The sequence below is a fragment of the Pygoscelis adeliae genome, unplaced genomic scaffold, assembly GCF_000699105.1.
Source record: "Pygoscelis adeliae isolate BGI_AS28 unplaced genomic scaffold, ASM69910v1 Scaffold222, whole genome shotgun sequence".
NCBI lineage: Eukaryota > Metazoa > Chordata > Aves > Sphenisciformes > Spheniscidae > Pygoscelis > Pygoscelis adeliae.
In genome coordinates, this window is record NW_008824309.1 from 5,114,655 (window position 1) to 5,138,459 (window position 23,805).

The 23,805-nt window shown below is 39.3% G+C and overlaps 1 protein-coding gene across 4 annotated transcripts in view; it reads left to right on the top strand.

Moving 5' to 3' along the window:
- MBD5 (methyl-CpG binding domain protein 5) overlaps positions 1-23,805 on the top strand; it is a 95,247-nt gene that overhangs the window by 48,163 nt on the left and 23,279 nt on the right. For 2 of the 4 annotated variants that reach the window (XM_009318953.1, XM_009318956.1), the window contains exons 5-8: positions 550-1,231; positions 6,031-6,133; positions 6,802-6,982; positions 10,174-12,312. In XM_009318953.1, coding sequence (XP_009317228.1) covers positions 1,119-1,231; positions 6,031-6,133; positions 6,802-6,982; positions 10,174-12,312 — 2,536 coding nt within the window. In that variant the 5' untranslated portion in view covers positions 550-1,118. The remainder of the gene's footprint in view (positions 1-549; positions 1,232-6,030; positions 6,134-6,801; positions 6,983-10,173; positions 12,313-23,805) is intronic. The other 2 variants (XM_009318954.1, XM_009318955.1) reach the window with 2 other exon arrangements.

Consider the following 23,805-nt stretch of genomic DNA (forward strand, 5'->3'; position numbering starts at 1 on the left):
GATTTTCAGGTTGTTTCATAGGTATTCTGAGATCAGTGCATTGATGCTGGCTTTTCCCTTTTTATTATAGAATTTTTTTGTGAGGTGATTGTTTTAATTTAGTCTAAATGCAGGGGGTTTCCATTTTTATGAATATTATCAACCCTAGAAGCAGCTTCTTTTACATTAAATTTGTTCAGTTTTATAAACAATTTTTAAAGGGCATTAATTGAGCTAGTCATCTGTTGATAATTCTGAACAGAAGCATATGTGAAACTATCCAGTTAAAAGATACATCCCTTAATTCACCCAAACTGTACATTAACTATTTAATAACAGCCGCACTCTCGTAGCTTTTAAGATGTAGCTCTGTTGCATCCACATATAAATAGAATATGCTAGCAGGATTATATTTACCCTAAACTTTATTTTCATGGCTCCATTGACATTTAAAATTGTGATTCTAAGCTCTTTAAATGGATGCAGCTGTATACATCTTCACGAGTTACGGAACTGGGCTGAAAGGCTTCAGAAAATGGCTCATGTGTTTTCTATATCTGTATTTTTCAGGCTGTTTTATTGGAGCCAGGGAGTCATGAAAGAAACTCAAGAAGACAACTTGGATAATGAACGGAAGATAAAAAGAAAACAAAAAGAATGTGGCATATAAAGGGTATAATACCTGGAGGTATTAGATCTGACTCATATTTATAAAAATGAGACGAGCTTTCACAAAATACAAGTTTTCTTAGACAGTCATCAAGCTTGGAGCCATGCTGTTGAACTAGAAATTCTCCTTTTCCCCATTCTCCTTTCTGACAGGTAACAAAGGATTGGTGAATTATGATTTTCCCAAGTTGGAAGCACTAATTTTTATCTATATAGTTCATCCTTATGAATATATAAGGAGTTAAACATTGCATATTTAATGTGGATTATAATGGGAAACTGACTCATTAACAAAAATGGCCACTTTTAAGGACTTGGTTTCAAACTGAGCTGGAGCCTCCCAATGCACTTTGTACAATTTGGGGAAAAGTGTACTGAATGGCCTTCTTTGGGAGGCCATGATGACATGTAGTAAAAGGATATCATCTTACTGTTGATATCTTTGAAGACTCATAAACAGAAACAGAAAAATGAATGGTGGAAAGGAGTGTGACGGAGGGGACACGGATGGAGGGCCACCAGCAGTGCAAGTTCCCGTTGGTTGGCAGCGACGGGTGGACCAAAGTGGAGTGCTCTATATCAGGTAAGGTTATCTGAGGCGGTTACTGGTTTTGTTTTTGTTGTAGTTTTGCCAGAACGTGTGGTAAGTCAGTGACTCAGCTAATCCTTTGTACTCAAAAACTTCAAGGGCTTGTTCTTTTGGAAGTGCGAGATCATTTTTTCTGCTGATAGTAGTGGAGCCCACTTATGTCAGTTGTGCTTTGCATGCCCTTAACGTACTCCCAAATCTAATATTGCTTGGTCTTAAAAATTTTATAATCCTTACTATACATTTTGCTTTAGGCATGAATAGTTCTTTATTACTTATTATTGTCATACGGATTTTAAAGCTGAGCAGTAGCAGATTTAACCTTACTTAATATCTTTATTATTCAAACCTTTTACAATGAAACTAACCAGAGGTTTAGTTATATGCCACACCTGAGATGATGAGAAATCTCTGCTGTCTTTTGCCTACTCCCAGATGTGTAGGCGTTGCCTTTTCCTTGCACCAGCACGGGCTTTTTATAAGAGCCATTGCTGGTCGAGTTCAAAGCAGTGCTCAGGCAGGCAAACGGTTCATGGCAGGTAAGGTAGAGTGGGACTTTCTTCTTCTGTCGGCAACAAGCCTTCACCTCCGTTCATGCAGTGCCATGCAACTTTATCCTGACATTCTGTAGCTCTTCTTCCCTAAGTCTTTTCTGGGTTTATGTTCCAGACCTCCATTATACTTTTGTGTTTTACTTACTGTCTTTTGAAAGGAAATTTAAGTGCTGTAACTACTTAGTAGCTGCAGGAAACATTGGTTTTTATATGCCCTGTGAAGGTTCTGTGTTCAGTATTGCTGACGTTCTCCAGCAAGATTTACTTCCATAGATTCTCATGTTTCTCATTTAGAAAAAATAGGAACACAAGCCTAAATCCAAAGTTTTAGGTATTTTATTTTTTTATTTTGTTAGCTTATTGAATTTTTTTGCTTCACCCTGGAACAGTCACAAATAAATCTATTGAAATTACTATTAAATGAATGTGTTCAGACAAACAGACTACAAATTAAATGTTATGGGAAAAAAGATCAAAGTTAGCTTTAACAAAATATGGGTACATCAGGTTTACATCACAGAAGTCTAAATTATTATCAGTTTGTTATTTGCTTAATCTTATTTCACTATTCTGTGATTAAAATAACCACTTCTTCACAACATTGTATGTATTACCAATACAAAATTCTTCAATGAGTCAAAGCATACTCCAATTTTACACTAAACTACCATAAAAGATCAAATGCATTCCAGGATTTCTTGTTTGTATTCTCAATTAGCAGAATCAAACAAAATCCATGTCAGTGATATGCATGTCAAAGATAAATCGCCTTCCCCTTGTATTTCTCATTAAAGCTATAATTTACTGGGCCTCTGCCTTAGTTAAAAATCAATGACAAAGAAGAAATTGCGGGTGGTTGGGGTTTTTTTCCCCTATCATCTCTATATCCAGGCATCAGAACATATAATGCTTTGGAATTTTTATATACCTGATGATGTTACCTGCTTTCAAACTCATTTTGTATGGCTGTAAGAAGCAGGCCACGAAGCTTGTGCTGCTGCTTCAAGCACGTATCTTTCCTGTTTGTAAACCAGTAAGTGTTGTTCTAATTCTGACAATTATTTGCTTTTCTATCTTCTTTTTATATATGTTCTCTTTTTTCAAGAGGAACTTTCTTAATATTTCTGTTCTGAATTGCCTTACGCAAAACACCGTTTTTATTCTAGTTGACCCTATTAATCAAGTTTACCATTTGCCTTTTTCAGCTTGGGGAGGCTTGTATTATTTCTGCCCTCTTCCCAAGTTTTGCCCATGTATTTTTTTTCTCTTTAATCCAATGGTTAATTTTCTGGTTGCCTTCTGCAAGCCATTCTGCTTAAGGAAAGGTGCTTAGTATGGTCCACAGCTCCTACATTCTTATTTGGTGAAAGGCACAGAGCAGGACATGTTGGTTGGAAAGGGTGGAAGTCAAATAATCCAACCTCCAGCTTGATGTGGAGTGTCCGCAGCGCTCGGTCAGGTCAGCCCTTGGTTTCACCAGCTGCATCTTCAGGGATTGAGTTGCCACAACCTCTCTGGGTAACCTGCTCTAGTGCTGCACTGCCCTTCGGAAGGAACAACCATCCTGAAAATATGCACAGCATTTATTGAGAGAATGAAAGGTCAAACAATATTGACTCAAAAGCTATCCAAGAGAAAATTAGTGTATATATTAAGATCTGACATGATTTAACTAGAATAGATGATCCCAGCTGAATAAGGACTCATTCTATTTGTACTCCTTATAAAGCATGCATGCTTTTCTATCAACTGTCAACAGTTGCTTTGGATTAAATCCATTAATTAACTAGTTTTTATTACCTGGTAGAAACAGTAACTTTTCTTAGTAAAACAGTACTACAGCCTTAAAGTAAGACCTAGATCTCTTCTTCGGCTTAGTCATCAGTGGAATAAACTGAGAAAAGCTCCTAATAAAAAGGAAAAGATTTCAGAACTGTCAGTAACAGATCCTAATATATTTTGTAATTTGCTCGCTCTTGTTTCTTTGGGGTCCAAAAACCTCTGGATGACCTCAGTGATGAAAAAAAAGCTGCCTGTTTCTTACAAAGGAAGCTGCTGATTATCCTTTGCAGTGTAGAAACACAAGAAAATCTGTACACACAAAAGATACTTTGCAATTACATAGGTCTGTGCAGGAACAAGGCAGAAACAGAAAAATGGGGCCTTTTTTAAATTTTGTTGTTCCTTGTGGAGAAATAACCGTGCATGTATGTATGTGCAGCAAGGGATGCTGAATCCCACATGCCACAGATTCGGTGGACTGATCTGTGCACTCCTGGCAAGCATGAGTATCCAGACCTTCCTTTACACCCACTGATCATCGGTGCAGTACGTATGTGCCTTACAGGTCTGTTGATTCCAGGCTCCAGCATCTCCTTGCGCCTGAACTGGGTATGTTTGCCCAGATTTCCCAGGCAAACTGCGCGCCAAGGAAGGTTATTTAAAATTGCTTTATTCTAGAAATAGGAAAAAAAAATGAACTCTGACGGTATAGCTTTAGTCTTGCTGCTCAGTAGGCTTTTTTTACCAATGCAAACAAAATGGCATCCTGACGCCAGAGCATATTCCCAGGGATGCCACTTAACACAAGCTTTTTAAGCGTCACAGAACGTGTCCGTAGAGATTTTGCGTGTAGATGGGATAGCGTAGAGCAAATTCCAGTCTGATTTTCTCCCGTGGGAAGCTGTTAGATCTTCAAGCGTGGACCTCGCCTGGGGTGAGCAGTCGCTCCCGTGTGCGTAGTCAGGACAGGTTGGGAAAGTCCAAAGCGATCGGCCAGCGCTGGAGATGTGGAGCCAAAACAGAGACCAAGTGATACTCGCTGAGTTAAAATGCGATAATGGCATCGTGGTTTAACCAGTTTATAGCTGAAATTAAAAATAATTTAAAAAAGAGTTATTTCCCCCTGCACCCCAAGTATTTCAGTTTAAGACAGGGAAGGTTTGACTTTCTGGCCTATCACTTTCCTTCACACCCATACCATTATTTTTAGATTGCTCTTTTTATCTTGCTTACCCTCAGAACTGTCACTGTTACACATCCTCGACCTGGGCAGTTCTCTCTAAAATAACTATTTCAGGGCAAATCTGGCAAATTAATTACTTACTTAAACTGCCAGCATAACTTTAAATGTCACTTGCAGATGTTGCTTTATACGTGACTTAGTTCTTGTGCAGAATTAGGTGTTTATACATTGGGTTTTAACTACAAAAGTTCGTCATATTTTGGAATTTTTACTCTTGGCTGTTTTCATGATCCAAACTATTCCACTTAAGTTGTTTTTGTTAAATATTCCACTTAAGTTGTTTTTGTTAAAATGCGGGCTATTTACAGCTGCCATTAAGAACCAGAGTTTTAGCCAGTCCTCATAAATTATTGTATTCTTTCCCTGATAAACAGTTTAGATGGCTAAGTAATAAAGAGCAATCTGGAAGGTAGAGGCTTGTGACATGAGAACTTTCTTCATCTTATGAATTAGTGACTTTGCCGTAACAGAATTTCCAGTGTCCTATTTTTGGATATGGAGATAATGATTTTCTGGTGGGAGTTAGAGAAATCCGAGTGCAGTTTATCAGAAACTCACTGGACTGGCTTCTTGGTGTAATATTTCTCACTTTCAGTGGGAAGGCTGAAATTTTAGCTGAATGAAACCAAACTGTTTGCCACTAAGAGACTCAGCCACAACAGTTCTGTTTCTCTTCCCCCTTTTCTGTAGGGGTTTTCTTGTACTTGTGTTTCAAGAGAAACACACTTTTGTGTTTTTTCTTTTTAAATTAGGTCCCAGTCCTAAAAAGTACAGATGACTCTAATGCCTGCATGGAACTGCAGTGATGTGATGGGGGGGAGGAGGTCCGTGGGGACGGCGCTTTGCCTGTGTGTTACGCTTTATAGGAGAGAGGAGGGAGAAAAATAATCTTAGTGTAGTTAGGCAGTAGTTAAGGCTTTCAAGCAGGACTGTAATGTGAATAGTAAACATCAATAATCTCAGTTACTTTCTTTTCTCTGCGCTTGCTGTGTTTGTTTGTCTGTAGTAAAATCTTCCTTTTAAAATGTTTTTTTGGGGGGCTGTTCTTGATAAGTACCATCTCAATTCTTGACGAAAAGCAAGAAGTACTATGAAACAAAATATGAAATCTTAGCTGTGTTATTTTAAACGCTCTCTATGTGAGCTGTTAGAATGGTAGATAGAAGTCATGACCTATCAAATAGCTTGTATTCATCATTTCTGTTCCTTTACAGTCCCAGTGGGTCTTTATTATCCTGCTTGGAGCAGGTGAAGACTTACTTGCTGACTGATGGAACATGCAAGTGTGGCCTAGAATGTCCTCTTGTTCTTCCCAAGGTAAAGAAAAGCACCATTTTGGATCTCTGCACTGTAATCCTTATCAGTTATGTCAGCTGATGTGCTGTGCTATGACTTAATCTCTGTTCGGATCATATATATAAAATGAGATAAGTGGTATACACCCAAAGACTTACCATAAAATATGAAATTAATCTCCCTTCTGCCTTCTCCCCTCATGGAAAAGATCTGACTTGGTTTTTATGGTGTTTTAACATTTTCCTATTAAATTGGAAGCCTACCATCAACAGCATCATGTTAATGTGTGAGAATCAGAACGAGACACTGGCTTACGTGATAGCTTCAGTATCAGCTCCACAATTTTATCGTCTGTACACAAATTGTAAACTTTTCTTCTTAATCACAGAGCAATCTCAAACACACATGGTCCTTTCTCCTTTTTTTCTCCCTACCCTTTATACTGAGGGGTGTTAAACTTCTTTTTGCTAGATGACAACTTCCAAGGCTGTTTACTTATTATAAATATATTCACTATTTATAATCTTGAAATGTACTGTAAAAGTTATCTCTTGGGCAGTGTAGTAGCAGTCAGATAGCTCTAAGGAACAGAGGCAAATTTAATTTTATGTAAAATTTCTGGTTTAGGTGTATTTGGTGAGTTTGCTGCTTATAATAATTATTTTAAATGTTGGAATTTTTACTTTCAGGTCTTTAATTTTGATCCTGGAGCTGCTGTGAAGCAGAGAACTGCTGAAGATGTTAAAGCGGACGAAGATGTCACCAAACTATGCATACACAAAAGGAAAATTATTGCTGTGGCTACACTTCATAAAAGCATGGAAGCACCACATCCTTCACTAGTTCTAACTAGTCCTGGTGGTGGAACAAGTGAGTAAAATCATGCAGAATCATTGAATTGCCTAATCTTAAATATATATCATTACTATACAAAAACACCCCCGAAAGTCTTATATATCTATGAGTACAATAGTAAACAGATTCAAGGAAAAAATGGAGGTAGTAATTAGAGAGATGTAGGTAGATAGAAAATGAGTCTAAAAAGCAGGTCATCCCAGACTAAGAGCATGATTTTCTTGGAAAAGATATCAGATTGTTCTAGACGAAGAAAACACATTAGCTCTCATCTTTTGGAACTGTAGTAATATGTCTGATATTCTGTCACATGGGAAATTAGAGAAGCAGAATAAAGTGATTATAAAGGGATTAGAATGTGGCTAAGGACTTGGCTAAATGGGAAATTGTATTGCAAGGCGGAATATACAGCAAGAGAAGATCTTCACTGTAATTTCTCAAGGATTATTTTTGGGGACCAACCTGGATTAGCATTTTAATTATCCATATCAACAAAAAATGAGGTAATTTGTTGATGGATGAAGTTGACAGGTATTATCAAGACAAGAGAAGATCAAACCATGTTGAAAAACTAGGGGATCATTGAGACCCGGAGTGAAAGAAAAGGTGTAGCAACAAATCCTGTTAATTGTAAGGTTATTCACCTGGGGACTAGTGAAAAAAGCTATTAGCTGTAAATTATTGAGAAAGAAGCCCTAGATACAGTAGCTGATCAAAGATGCCTGTGAGCAGTACCAGATGGCAGTATGGTGCAGATCAATGTGACTGTAAGAGAGAGAAGTACAAATGCCATTGTATGCTTACTGCCTTCCTGCACCCCTGTTCTCGCTAGCGGCTCTCAAGCTGAAATAAAGCAGAGGATCTTCTCTTAGGGAACTGCAAAACCTGTTTTATGAAAGTCATCTAAAAGCGTTTAGCCTGTTCAGCCTGGCAAAATGGTGGCTGAAAGGAAATTGCTGTCAATAAAGGCATCAGGAGAATCAGCACCAGAAAATAAAGCTATTTAAGCTAAAGGACAAAGTTAGCACTGAAAGACACAGCTACAAAAACAGAGTTGCATAGAAACTTAAACTGAAAATTAGGTAGTTTCTAAGGATTACAAGAAAAGGTTCTGAAGTAGTCTTACAAATCCAAATGGTTAGGACAAAGGAGTGAAGGTTACTTTTAGGACAGAGGTCAATAAGTTTATGGGTATATACTCTGATGCATGCAGCTTCTGGGAAGTGGCCCTTGATAATCTGAGAGATCTTTTGCACCCCTATATTGCTGTAGTAATAGCTGGCTAATTGCTAACCGCTCTGTAGCTTGACTTCAGAGTGGAAGATTTTAAATGTATAAAAAAGAGTAATAAATCTCAGATACGTAGACAATGCTAAGATACCAGTGCTGTTCGTAGTACTGATGTGCTCTTGCATTTTCCAATTGCTATTTATGATTTTAAAGCTTTGTTTAAATTGTTTTTTGCAATGTAATTTTTTTTAAAAAAGAACAGTGCAATTTCCCAAATTACTATACATTTTCCTTATTAATTTTTTTTTTGTATTCTTTATTGGTAGTACTTAAATTACATTTCTGTTTTCAGAAAATTAGCAAAATGAAGGAGGTAAAACCAGCTAAATATTAAAGACACAAGTCACATTTATTTGGTCTTACCTTCTCTGTTGATCAGAATTTTGTGCGCTAAGCAAAGAAGAAAATTTCCCAATAAATTGCCTTTTCATTTATGCACATTTACATTTGACCATTTGCTTAGGTCCAGCACTCAAGGTGAGGGTTCTCGTACGTGTCTCGTTTTGCAGTTCAGTCTTGTGATTTGTCCCCTGAATGAGACTTTGGTTGTATTTTGGGAAGGGTAATATGTTCGTTTCTGTCATGATGTAGCTGGTTGAGCAAATAGGATGAAGGCAGGATTGTCAGTGCCATCTGTCTCCTGTGGCCAGGCTGAAGGAAAGAAGGGAATTGGGTTCTTGTGAGTAGAGGAATTTAAAGGCACCTCTGAATTCATTTGAACGTGAAATCTTTAGCTCATTACTCAAGTTTAAGTTTGCATATTCAGAGGCTGCATGCCAAGAATGCATTCATTTTCCTTTACTGGGCTCGCACTGCAAGCTGAATTACAAATTCCCAGAGCAGCAAAACTGGCAGAAAGTCCGCCAGACTTGGAGCTGCTTGGGGTGGTATTCTTAAAGTAAAACATTGAAAAAAATATTGTTTTAAGTAAAACGGATATTGGTGGGCAGAAAAGGAAAGTGATCTTGTGCTTGTAGGAAAGTCTAGTCTCACAACTGGGATTTACAGGATATTTTTCCATTGTAGAGGGGTTCACATCTCTGCATATGCAAATATCCCCAAGGCCTTTATCCTGAAAACAAGCATATAAAGTAGAGCCCCTTCTTAAATTTAGCATCTTCGCCCCAAGCAAAGGTTGTTGCAGAAGCTGCAGGAGAAGCCTTAGTTCAGTAAAGTAATACAGGACATGATATAATGTGTGTCCTCACCTTTTTAGCAAAGCAGTTCCCAGGAACAGATTAACTCAGAGGACTGGAACTCGGTGCCCGTGGTGCCAGCGAGTGATGCGGAGCAGCCGGAGAAGCTGCGTCCTGCCTTGCTCAGCCGTGGTCTCTTAGGTCTCTGCAGTTAAGTGCATGGCTGAATAGAAATCTGGGCCAAAGCCGTATGGCATGGCTCCCCATTCGTCCTCATCAGGGACAGCGTTTGGGGCAGGACCCTTTTCTCTGTAGGGCGTGGAGAAATTAGTCTAAACCCTTGTTGGGCTTTGTTCCTCCTGTACTCAATAGATGGTGCCAGAGGCTCCTTTTCCCTGCAGCAGTGATAGCCTGCTCCTCCTGCCAGCTCTTCTAGCGGAGGCCAAAGTGGTGATGCTGGAGATTCAGGAGTAGGACACTGGAGATGACAGTTAGAAAGAAAAGACAAAGGGGAAGGAAAAAGATGTAAAGTTGTCCATTTTTATGCAGTCTTTCTATAGGATATGGCGTTAAAGGTCTATACAACTGCACTACGTAGTAGGGTAGGGTAGCATGTGCCATTCCGGCAACTACTTGGTGATTCAGGTATTATTTCTGTTGAGGCAAAAGTTTAGCCAAAAGGCTTTCTAGCTTTTATGAATATTTTCACACACAGTAGTTTTGCACTGAAATGTGTGATATCGGATTTCAAAACAGTAACTGTTGTGTTTTTAATATCAGGTGCAACTCCAGTAGTTCCTACTCGAGCAGCAACTCCAAGATCAATGAGGAATAAATCACATGAAGGAATTACAAATTCTGTGATGCCAGAATGTAAGACTCCTTTCAAGTTGATGATAGGGGCATCTAATGCCATGGGTAGGCTTTATGTGCAAGAAATGGCTGGAAGCCAGCAACAAGAACTTCATTCTGTCTATCCTAGGCAGAGATTGGGTAGTAATGAACTTGGACAGAAGTCTCCGTATCGTGGCAGTCATGGTGGGATGCCCAGTCCAGCTTCATCAGGATCACAGATATACGGAGATGGCTCAATCTCGCCTAGGACTGACCCACTTGGAAGCCCTGATGTTTTCACAAGGAGCAATCCCAATTTTCATGGAGCACCCAACTCTAGTCCTATTCACATGAACAGGACACCTCTATCTCCACCATCAGTAATGCTACATGGTTCTCCCATACAGTCATCCTGTGCAATGGCTGGAAGGACTAATATACCTCTTTCCCCAACCTTGACCACAAAAAGCCCAGTAATGAAAAAACCCATGTGTAATTTTTCAACTGGTATGGAAATACCACGAGCAATGTTTCACCATAAACCGCCCCAAGGTCCACCCCCACCTCCTCCACCGCCTTCTTGTGCTCTTCAGAAAAAGCCATTAACATCAGAAAAGGATCCACTTGGCATACTTGACCCTATTCCTAGCAAACCAGTGAATCAGAATCCTGTTATCATTAACCCAACTACTTTCCATTCAAATGTCCACTCTCAGGTACCCGTGATGAATGTAAGCATGCCTCCTGCTGTCGTCCCTTTGCCAAGTAATCTCCCTTTGCCAACTGTAAAACCCGGTCACATGAACCATGGAAGTCATGTTCAAAGAGTTCAGCATTCTGCTTCAACTTCCCTCTCTCCTTCACCAGTGACATCCCCAGTTCATATGATGGGATCCGGGATTGGAAGGATCGAGGCTTCTCCCCAAAGATCACGTTCTTCTTCCACGTCATCAGATCATGGAAATTTCCTGCTGCCTCCAGTAGGACCACAGTCATCCTGTAGTGGTATTAAAGTTCCTCCCAGGTCCCCAAGGTCAACAATAGGGTCACCGAGACCATCTATGCCATCTAGCCCTTCCACCAAGCATGATGGACTTAATCAATACAAGGACATCCCTAACCCATTAATTGCTGGAATGAGTAATGTATTAAATCCTCCAAACAATGCAGTTTTTTCTACTGCATCGGCTGGAAGTGGTTCCTTGAAGAGTCAGCCTGGTTTGCTGGGAATGCCTTTAAATCAGATCTTGAACCAGCACAATGCTGCCTCTTTTCCAGCAAGCAGTTTACTCTCAGCAGCAGCCAAAGCACAGCTAGCAAATCAAAATAAACTTGCTGGTAACAACAATAACAGCAGTAGCAATTCTGGACCTGTTGCCAGCGGTGGCAACAACGAAGGACATAGCACTTTAAATACCATGTTCCCTCCTGCTGCCAATGTGCTTCTACCAACAACTGAAGGGCAAAGTGGCCGAGCAGCACTGAGAGATAAATTGATGTCTCAGCAGAAAGATCCTCTGAGAAAAAGAAAGCAGCCGACCACCACGGTGTTGAGTTTGCTGAGACAGTCTCAGTTGGACAGTTCTGGAGTTTCCAAAGCTGGATCTGATTTGATAAGAAAGCAAAGTCAGAGCTCCTTTCCCATCAGTTCTATGTCCCAGCTACTTCAGTCCATGAGTTGTCAGAGCTCTCACATGAGCAGCAATAGTACCACCAGTTGTGGGAGCTCAAATACTGCTTTACCTTGCTCTGGTAACCAGATGCATTTTGCAGACACCAGTATGAACTCTGGCAGTCTCCAGAACTCGCTGGCACAGAGTTTACCCTTGCGAGGGGACGGTGTGCACTGCCAGAACACAAACACTAACTTTGTCCACGGTACTAGCCCGGGCACAACCAACCATCTTGCAGGTTTAATAAATCAGATGCAGGCTAGCGGGAACTGTGGGATGCTCAGTCAGTCAGGAATGGCTTTAGGAAATTCATTACATCCGAACCCACCTCAGTCGAGAATCCAGGCATCCTCCACTCCAGTGATACCAAACAGCATTGTTAGCAGCTGTAATCAAACAAGTCCTGAAGCAGGTACGTTTCCTTCTAAAAGGATACCCCTATGTTTGACTGCTTGGAAATATATGATGACTATTTTTAAATGGGTTCCTTTTACGTATCTACTTTTTAAATTTGAGTTTACCAATACACCAATATGAAAAGTCTGCCTATTCCATGCTGAGATCCAGAAACTCAAAAATAAATGAGAAAAAAAACAGTGGTAGACTAAAATATATCTCCCTTTTCCTGAACAAAATCATCTTGGCCTCCTTCCTGTGACAATTCTTGCTTTTATTAACTTCCACACACTCTGCATAAATAAAATCCATGCACTTTTGTACATACCCAGACCTCAGCTTTTGTCACTTGCCCAAATAAGTTGGGTGTTTGGGGGTTTTTTTGCTGCATGCCCTGCTACTTCAACCCTAGAATGCAATGGCTAGGCTAACCTGGCAGTGTATGTCCAGACTATACATGTGTTCTTTACTACTTGCATTAAAGAGTTGGTGTCATCAGAGATTGGAGCAAATACTAGGGAGTACGAAAGTTTACAAAATAACCCTTTTCAGGGACAGCACGGGGGAGTGCCAAGTCTGTGTTTGCCTTTATCATGATAACTTTACTAAGCTGGTAATTAAATGGTTGAATAAACTGTATATTCAGTTCGAAGAGTGTAGAGAGATTTCCTGGTTTATTCATCAGTGAAGACTTGGAGAGGAAACAGGTATGCTGCTGTTACTGTCTCCGTGCTGTTTGAAGATAAAGGGGAGACGGCTCAAAAATTTATATTTCATTTAACTACTACTGGTTGAACAAAGTATGCATTTTTGAAAGGTGGTACTGTGTTAATTTCTTAAGCAGAAAGAAAACCTTCCATTTGATATTTCAGTCTTTCAGCTTGGTTAACTTTCAAAGCATGCGTTTGATACAATCATAGCTAAACTACATCAGGTCAAACGAAAGTGACTGTAAGCATGCAAGCGGTCTCTCTCATTAACCCAAGAAAGAACCTGATATGTGTTCCTGAGCTTCCTCCAAGAGAGCTGTTTATTCTTTAAAATACAGAACAGAATTATAAAAACTGGATTATGTAAAAATAATTTTCTGGTATTATGCTGGTCACAGTTTCTGATGACTTTTAAGGGTTTCTCTCCATTCCTGGGGAAAAAAGGCATTTTTTTTTTCCTTAGCTATATTGGTGGTTTGTGTCGCAAGCAAGCAGCTATTAATCCTTGCATAGCTGTTTTGCCTTGTCATGCTGACGAAGAGGAGTGTTTCTTGATATAGTCTGTCTCTTCTGAGACTTTTTGCTCTCTTCTGAACAGAATAAAGGTCTGGTTTTGCCTTAGGAGCTTGCTTCCCTGTCCCACTAAGCATACTACAAAATCCTTTTAGCAGGAACGCTTTGGGTTTCTGCCTCTGTTGAGTTCAGTGGGGACCGGTGGTAGGTATGGGTTCTTCTGAATTGTCGCTGTCCACACAGCTGAAGAAAGCTGTGAAGTTATTGCAGCATTGGACTACATTAACTTGCCCTCCGGCGAACAGAAAAGACTGAGCGTTATGTGAGATAAGAGCCTGTGCGCCAGCGGTTACCGTCAAGAAGCTGAGCAGTAGTAATTCACCCCGTGTGGGGTAAGGGTTGAAAAGGTTCAAGATTCCTGCACGAAATTCAGACTGGAACCGATTAAGAGAAGTTTTACATGACATAAAAGTTATCAATAAAATGTTGCTTAACGACTACTAAAGCGGGCTTCGAAGAACAAGAATCCAAGTTCATCCCCGTGCGGGATCTTCTTGTTCCTGCTCCATCACTTTGACCCAGCCATGCCCTATAGCCATGCCCTGCCTTGGTGCAGTGGTAGCTGGGACCACTCGTGAAGGCTGCCTTCGGGCTGATGGCACGGCTTGTCGTCATTCCGATGTTAGTTAATCAGGGCCTTTGCTTGTATCGCCAGTCCTTGTCTTCGGGCAAGCTGAATTTCTTCCTGAGAAGACAAATGCGACAGAACAAATCTGTGCATGTGTCAAAGCCCCGTGAAGAAAGGTTTCAACATAAGCAGCCAATTCAGTGCTCATCAATGTAGGAATAGAAATATGTATATAACCCCACCTGGGAGCTTCTGTTCTGCTGTGGTATTACTACAGAATGGTATTTCTCAGACCCTGGAGATAATTGATAGAATTATAGCAATATAATTATAGGGCCTTAAACTGACATTTTTTTTCTTATCTAAATGATAAGCGGTAGTTCTGTGTAGGTAAAGACTAGCAAGATTTGAATATGTTCTGTTCCTCACTACTGAAGGGGTTTGTTTCTGTAGTTTTGATGCTTGCAAAATACACACAACCTGCATTTAATTATTTTATTAAATATCCATGATGGCTAGAAGCCTAGAGACCTGTTTGCTTCTTTAAGATGAAATTTCAGATTCTGTTCTCTTTGCCCAGGGGCAAGGCCCTAAACCGGTACGTAAACCTTCATCCAGCCTCCTGCCTGAGTCATCACAGCAGCATGGGGCTCAGGCGTAAGATTTAAATCTGATCCATAGCTGGGAAAATCCAGATAGGGACACTTTGTTGTATTTGCAGGAGAACGGAAGCATTCTTTCCATGAAACAAGTGTGAAATGTTGAGTATTTTGCATTAATAATAATTATTATTAATAATTAATTATATTAATAATTATTATTAATAATAACTTTAAAAAGAAAAGTTAGTTACTGGTCTGCATTCAGTTATGTAGACAAAACAGATAAGAGGTATATCACGAATTATTCTGTACAGAGGCATAGGGGGTGGGTAGTTTTGGTGGATGGAGCTGAGCAAGTTTCAGACGTGCTATGTGAACCACGCTTTCAAGAGCAGTTTAGCTGAGTAAGAAGTCTTCAGGAAACTCGTGTTCATATTTGAGTTTGTGGCTTTTTTTTTTTTTTTTTTGCTTTGTTTTTAAGTATTTTAATTGCTAAATCTGTTTTCTGTTTCTGTGCCAGCATTCAGAATAGCTACTAATCAGAAAATAGTTCCTGAGAGAAAAAATACTGAGAATCACCACAATTAGATAGCTGGTTATTGCCTAAGCTTTTAATTATATTTTAACCACATGGCCCAAGTTTTATTATTCTAGCTGTTGTTTTCTTCTTCCGCAGATAGTATCTTTAGTTTCCAGGTAATTTTCAGTACGTGTGATGGAATTAAAAATGAATAAATACAAAAATAAAAACGTCTATTTATGCAGTAGAAAGCTTTTGTAGTTTTCCAAGTTTGGGCCCTTGAAAAGCAGTTATGCTCAATTAATTTTTATTAACAATTTCAGTCTCTCCATTCTATAGTATTTGGGTTGCAACCACTGTTTAATAACAGCTATCTTCCAGGAGGAGCTAGCAGCAGGTCTGTATAGATTACCTAGGGCTGCTCCTTTGGAAAGAGTCCATTTTCTGCCAGGAGACTGGGTTCTAGACTCATTTTTTCCAATGAGTGGTGTCAATATTTCTGTTAACTTTGACGCTGTATTCCTCATTAATCAAGCCCTCGGACTTCTGCTACAAACTGAAGGTAGAATCCAGTCTGCCAATTTGGCAGCTTTAAGATTTATTCATTAAGCCATTTTGCCTCTCTTTGGATTTGTGTGTTCTTTTTGTATAATGGGACTGCATCGCTGTGTGATATATTTTATTGCAGTCTGGTTCATTTATTTTTTTCTTGCTGTTAGAATACGCCGTTAGTCCAGAAGTTCATGGTGTAGAAAATCTGTGTGTGCGTGTTGAACATTCAACATGCAAATGCTGCTAAGAATGCAACATGCATAAATGATGGGATAGATGAAAACTAAGTGAAAAATATTTGGGAGTAAAAGCTATATACAGCTGATAAGGGAAATCAAGGGAACTAATATAATAACCATAGCAAATAGCAATAAAGGTGATAAGTTGTCTCAAATATCAGAACATCAGAAATATGAGAAACTCCAGGTCTAGAAGTTTAGTAGTGACAAATAAAGGGCAGATTTGGCAAACAAAGGCTATATCCCTTCCATAGACTCAGAACAGTAATTTTTACTGGTGAAATTTACAGAATAGAAAATAGTAAAATATAATTAAATAGGGAGGAGCTTCTATCCCACTCAAACAGAGTTTATTTTAATACAGCCAAGTACAGTGTAATATAATTGGGAATGGAACATTGCCCTGGAAAACAGTGACTCAAAGAAGGGTTTTAGGAGGCTTTGATTTAATAGACATAATGCAAACTGTCAGATCAGTGATGTTGCAAAAAAACACCCAAAAAAACCACCTCCCAAAAAACCCGCAAAAAGAGAAGCTGGGTGGATCCTTGGAAACATAAAAGTGGGAATACGCAGTGGAACTGGGGATGCTCCTGGCTCTGTGTATACTTGAGAAAACCAGAGTTAGGATGTGGCGTTCTGGCTAGCGGTCACTCCTCGTGAATGGTACAGAAATACTAGAGATTTCAAAGGAGGGCCACAAAATTGATACGGGTGGTGGTCGATCAGACCTCGGGATGTAAGCCCTAGAGGCAGTGTCTGTACTCTTGTCTTACGGAAGATCCTGAAGTCAGGCTCACCTCCCACGCTGTGAGCTTGTCAGCAGACCAAATGCCAGGGAGTTGAGCTGGATGCGAGGTATTCCAGCACTTGGGAATGCCCTGGAATCTGCTCTTTCAAAGAAGTAGTCAAGGAATAGCATCTCTTCCTGTAAGTATTTATACTTGGGCAGTATCTGAAAAGGTGGAGGGCTGAATTATTTTTACCTTGTTGGCAGACATTTGATGACAACTTCCAGTGGCTGAAAGCTTGTAAATTCAGCATCAGAGAAACGAGTGGCTTCCTTTTTGTGAGAATACTGAACATTGAAGTACTCTAGCAGAGGACATGCTGAGCGTATGAAAAGAAAGAGTCTTAAAGAAATTTCACAACCCAAGTGTGCATAGGATTGTTCTGAATGATGATGGTGGTCGCTTCTGACCTTAGCATCTGCTCGGCTCCGTTCCCCTCGTGCTGCCCTCCCGTACTGACCTGTGGGCGGCACGGAGAACTGCACTGCTTTCACACCGACTGCTCAGAATACTTGTATCTCTGTGTTAACCATTATAAGGTAACCTCATTATCAGGATTTAATCCCAATGTAACCTAAAGGACTCATGAAAGACTCTTTTTCTGCCAAACTGAGAGTTGGCTAGAGCTAGTCAAAGTGGAGCGATCAGGGATTGCCTTCCCTTTGCAGAATCAGAAACTATCTTGTTGATAATCATATTACAGCTCAGAGAAAAATTCCCTTCAAATCAGACTGGCCTTTGTTTTTTTTCTTCTTCAGCAGCATGGGGTATGATCTTCGGGACATGTCCCACTTTTCTGCCATTTGTAAAGTTTTGTTTTCTCTTGCTTTTTGCCTGTAGCACAAAGCTATGTCTCCTAAGGAATGAATTGCTTTAGTCTAACTAAAGGATTTGTCCTCTAGGTGAAAAATACTGATCTGTGCTATGAACAGTATCGCTTCAGATTTTAGTTTCTGTGAACATGGGGGTTTTTTGGTAGTTTGGGGTAAGTATTCTCCCGTATCTTCTGGGAGAGCTGTGAATGTAAATGCTTTAGATGGAAAGGAATGATGCTGCAGTCATGTCCGTATTTTGATGAAGTGAGGAACCTAAAGCATAAAGTGTTACATGAGTAGAAGGTTAAATGTACTATTGGATGTAGTGGTAGTCATCAACATAATGTAGGCCCTTGCTTCTCTGTAAATGGTCTTTCCTATGCATCAGAGAAGATGGGGTGTTTTAGAATATATCACATCAAACATGTACAAAGTGGCATATTCTTGTATGTGAGCCTCTGGATTTGCTCCCCAAAATTACTTTTAGATATCATGGAATTACAAAATCAGAACTTTTTGACTTCGAATTCAGAAGAATATCTGGCTGGCATCCTTCATGGGACTTGTTATGTGTGAGAAAAGTTTCTTATTAAACTTAAATAACCCCTAGACAGGATGCCAACCAGCTACTCTTCTAATTATAAAACCAATTGAAATGTTCTATTGATTTTGGGTTGCGGTGTTTGTATAAACGTACAGAGGGACTTTTCTCCGGTGGGGGGGTTGGGTTGTGATTAGAAGGAAGCACTGTTATTTAAAATCTGGCACTACTTTTCAATGTTCTACCCCATTTTCCTTTGTTATTATTTTGGGGAGACAAAATTATTTTCCTATTCAAATGAGAACTGTAAAGAATGGGGAAAATGTCCTACATGAAGAATAAGATTTCTAAGTATGAGACATATGGTAGGTCAAGTCTGCTCCCTACCCTGCCATTGAAATGAATACTCTCATTTATTTGCTCTTTTTAGCTCTTGATAGAAGATTTATGCACAAAACCACTCTCATTCTCTGAACATAAAGGAATCACTGACTTAGGCATCAGCAATCATAGTAGGCAAAACTTAATTGTTAATATGATAGACGTTTATACAGTCGGTGTAAACATACTTGCTACCGTGAGGTTTACAATAGAGGAAAAATTTGGAAGTGGAATAGATTCTTCTTTTCAAATTACCTCTATTTATGAATGTTTATTGTTGGCAAGTGCTAGCAAATTGGAAAAACTTAGGAATCAGCTCAATCTCTACTTAATTAACTCGGTTGTTTAGTACAGGGAGCTGAAATGAGTAAGCCTCTAATTTTAGTAGAAGTGGAAAAAGGAAACGTAGGAATAATTTATTTATAGCTGTATCAGACGTGTTATGCTGGTTGAGTTTTGATGAGTGGAGATCAGAAATGGTAATATTAACTGAACGCTGGCTTGTTGAGGGTTATGATGGGATCACGTACCGTTTCTCCTGCATCCTGGGGCATGTGCTCCAAGTGCGAGGCTCTTTTGTGAAAGCATGCAGTTACATAGACCTCAACATTGCTACTACAGCCTTCATCCTTGACTTTGAACTTGATACCGTCAATGTATATTAGCTATACCCTGACCTCACCTGCTGTTCGGGGCCCTTCAGGCACCGCTGTACAGTTTGTGAATTGCAGCGGCGTTACCTCTGTGATAAATACCAAGATTAAAAGTTCAGCTCTGCTGATCTCCGCTTACCGAGCACATCGCTCGCTTAGACACACAGCTTGGGTTTTTCTTGTGTTTATTTGTTTCTTATAATTTGAATTTGCCGGTAACTCACAGACTTTTAGTTAACCAGACTCTTACCTGGTTAGTGTTTTAGCTGCCATACATTTTTCTAGCAATTTATATTAATAAAAGTTAGAGGATTTGTAAAAAAAAAAAAAAAAATGCAGAAAGGTGAGTCTTATTTTATTAAAGATATGATTGTGAAGAAAAACTGAATTATTTATATGAGATTTCCCATACATATTTAGCTCTCCACATCTTCTGAAAATATTCTTAAGCAGAACCAGCGGGCAACTCCAAAACTTGCTAGAGGGTGGAGTGGGGACTATTGAAAGAAATAATGCTTTTGATTGAATTTTTAGTTGCCCAAATTTGCAATAAAATGTTTTACCTCATCTGCAATGCATCACCTACAACTGTGAACGGGGGAATGATACAGGACGAGATCAGACTAAGTGCCAACACTGAGTAAATACTGAAGGACTATTCCTTCATTTGTATGCTGTTGTCTTGACAGTTTTTTACTAGAAGACTACTTCTGCTTTCTGTTAACAGCTAAGCACATAAGAATGGTTTTCTCAATGTAATTTTAAAAACAGCAATGATGGTAAAATGCAGAAGTCGGAAGAGACGGGGCAAGGGGAAGAGCCAAGACTGAAATTCAGTCAGGTATTTTTAAAAAAAGCCTAATTTTAAGGATTTCTGTTGTCCTAGAAACCGCTTTTTGCCCTTCCCCCAAAATTTTGACAGAGTCATTCTTGGCTAAGTCACTTTTCAGAAGATGCAGAGACTGCATGCTGTAGTCCTCAGTGATTTTGATCCTTAAAATAATCTGTTAAAGCAAGAGTTTGAAAAAATACTATTGAGTACAGGGCCAACATTACAGCTGTTTTGGTGTAAGTAAAAAAACAAAATATGATCGTGCAGCATTATGCCATTGGTAGTCATAGTAATACGCTCAGCTGCTACAGTGTTAAGCGTGATATTATGGATAGGCAGTTAAATCTGTTTCACAGAAGAGCACGTCCTGTGCGGACGGAGTGTTGTAGATGAGGGGAGGCCACGTTTTTAACTGGTTCTACTGGGCTGAGAAGGATGTTTTATTTATTGGTCCATTGTTCGTGATTTCTCTTGTCTCAAGGGAGCGCGCAATCTTGATAAGGAGAACAACTGACAGTAGTTTGCTGTTAACTGCTGAATTATGGTTTCTTCAGAATTGAAAGCACTATAATAAATGTGATACCAGATAAATATCTTAAATGTTTTCCATTCCAAAAAGAAAATGGAGACTATAATTATAAAAATGTATAGCTCTTGGTTCTAAGTTTATAGGTAGGTGATGGAATATGTAATTAAAACAAGAACATGTTGTCTTGAATTTTTAAGGAATGTGAGGTCATATCACTTTCATCAGCAGTTATACTTCCCTGAAAGTTAAGCCTCTTAAAATGACTAGTTTAGCAATATTGCCACTGATGCAAACTGTGTGTTCATATCTCTAAGTTGATATTCGTTCTTACTTCATATTAGCATTGCAGTAGCTTCTGGAGGCCTCGAGCATGGACTGGTGACCCTGTGCGGTAGAAGTTGCACAAACCATTTGAGATATAGTAGTAATTACGATGCCTAAGTGATCTTTTGTACTTTCACACCTTCATCATCTCAGGGTAAGGTATGCAGTGAACCTTTCCTCTCTCCACTCTCTGGATCTTTTTGAAAGCATCTTGCAGGTATCTTCTGAAAAAGCAACTGAGTTTTACCCTAGGAGAGGTTGGAAGTGGTGGAGGTTTTAGCAAGAAGCTCATTACATGACCAAGGAGTTGAATGTGAGTTTCTGACAAGGGTTTCAAGAACTTGAAATGTTCTAAATTTAAAAAGCAATAAAGAAAATATAAAATATAAAAGAAAGCTAGCTGTATTTTTATTGAATATGCATAAAAGTAAGACTTGAGAAAGTGGTATGTATAACACTTATTTGTTTTCAACTTAAAATGTTTTAGGTATTAATGCCTAATGAGCAAGTTCTGCACTTTTAGTTTCCTAAGTACTTAATACACCTGTCTTATCGGTTATTTTTATTCTACAAATTCCAGCAATGTACTGTTGAGGCTATTGAAATATTAGAATACGTAATGGATAGCTTCTTACAGAGAAATGCGTTGTAAATTATTCTTTCTATGGTAATTTTCGAATTGGTGTATTTAACAGCAATTTTTTAGGAAAATACATATATAGTTAACGTTCTTTGATTTGATAGAAGTACTTTTAGTTTCTATGAAGACTACAGTAGTTTGCTTTTGGTTTGAATTGTCTGGTTTATAAGGAAGCTGAGCATTATTCACAGTATGTGAAGTCATGACTGTTCCTACGTATTTTTATGCAGGCACAATTCTTCTTCCGCTGCAGAAATGTTATACGGTTTTTGACTCATTACTTTTGTTTCATTTGAAATCAGTAGCTCATACCCCAAGCTATCTTTCTAAGGACAGCCATTGAAGCTTGCTGTCCAAGTCTTCATATTGTTCAAATCTTCATAGTGTTTAAACACCAGGACTCAAAACAAGGTAGACCTCTGGCTATATCCTACCATACCAATAGCATGTGTATACATACGTGTTCCTGGCTTTTCACGGTAGGACAGTGCTGAGATATGAATGATAAATATCTGCCACTTTAATTTCTTAATTTTAAATGAGCAAGGAGAGTGAATCTTCTCGAACACAAACTGATTTCATAATACCCATTATTTTATTGCATCTGCTGAAGAACACCTGTCAAGCAATACTTCAAAAAAAGGAACACAGATAAAATCCACACGGGAAGATAAACCTGCTTTCAAAAGAAAACAAAATAAAAATGCTCATAAATAAAATACTATAGCCCACAAAGTAATAATTTAAAAAATGTATATCCTATTCAATTTCCATTTATTTACTCCCAAAACATTTATTTGACCCTCTGAGAGAACAATAGATCTACTTTTTCAGTATTCTGGATATTAGGTCTTCTCACTGCATTACAAAGACGGTTCCTTTTTCTCAACAACTGGCAAAAGAACTTTTCGCAGACGTCTGCGTCTGCAGGAGCTGGAAGCCGGCGTTCACTTAGGCTTTTATGGCTTTTAGTCTAACTCCTTCATCTTTTTTTCATTCTACTTTTACTCTTAAGAGCTTCTGATTATTAAGGACTGTTGTTTACTGAGCTAACATGTACAATGCCTTGGGTTTGCAGGTTTCAAAATACCACGTTTTTATGAAACTTGGAATCAAACTTGTGATTTCCTTTTAGCTTTCAACTCCCATTCGCAATTTTCATCAAAAGCCTCCTAACTGTCATCTTAGAGCCTGGATACAGTAATAACAAACCGTTTCATGGTGGAGTTTCGGGTGACCTAACGCACTGTCGAAACTCTTTGCTGCTACGGTGCATCTTCTTTTCTTCTGGCTGTCATCCTTCTCCAGGCCTGAAGGAAATGCAAGTGGTCAGAACTGCAGTCCTGCTTTCCTTACAGCACTGCTGGCCAAGACAGCTTGTTTGCGTAGGGGTCTTCTTGCAGCTGACATCCACCATCTGGTTTCCACTGTCATCCCGCCCTCTTTGAAAATTCTAGTAAATACGATGTGTGGGTCTAGATATCACTTTGAATAAAAGACAGACCTCGGAGGACGTCCAGAGTCAGTTCCAGATCACTGCTGCTATGCTTTGGTGCTACTGCCTGATTTGAAAGGACAGGCCTCTTATTAGGACTTTTCTTCTCTCGCACTCGCAGTGTAGCTTACACCGTTGCTTTGATGAGGCATGTTACATTTTTCCGTGCTGTTTCAAGAGAACTCTTCACATCTTCACGCTGCCGATGCTGGGCATCACATTCTTCTCATTGCACCTGGTCTCCTCGTGAGTCAAAAAGGCAGGACTGCTCACGTTCATCCTGGATCTTGGTGATTTCATTTTGAAACTGGGGAAGGACAGTTCAGAGGGCTCTCCGAGGGCTCTCGTGGTCCTCCGAGAGGAAGATGGAATTTTGCACCTCCTTGATGCAGCACTGTCAGTCACAATTATGGAAATTATACATGTTTTATAAAGGGGAAAAAATAATTCAGATTTTGTCTCTTAGATTGGGGCCATTCAGAAGATGTCTACCAGCGCTATATTTTAATGAGAATGGGTGTGCATGCATTTCTTCATCTGGAATATTGACTTGTTGGAGATGGTATTTTGGAAGAGATCCAGAAGTCATATTCTGGCAATTCAGTCTGTTGCTGGAGATAGATTTGTCCCAGAATGCCGTTGTAAATATTGTATTAGCCAATTCAGGACTTTTCTACACCAATTCCTACTGTGCCTTTCTGTGAGACAGGTTTAACAGAAGCTGGGGGAGAATATTTGCCCATT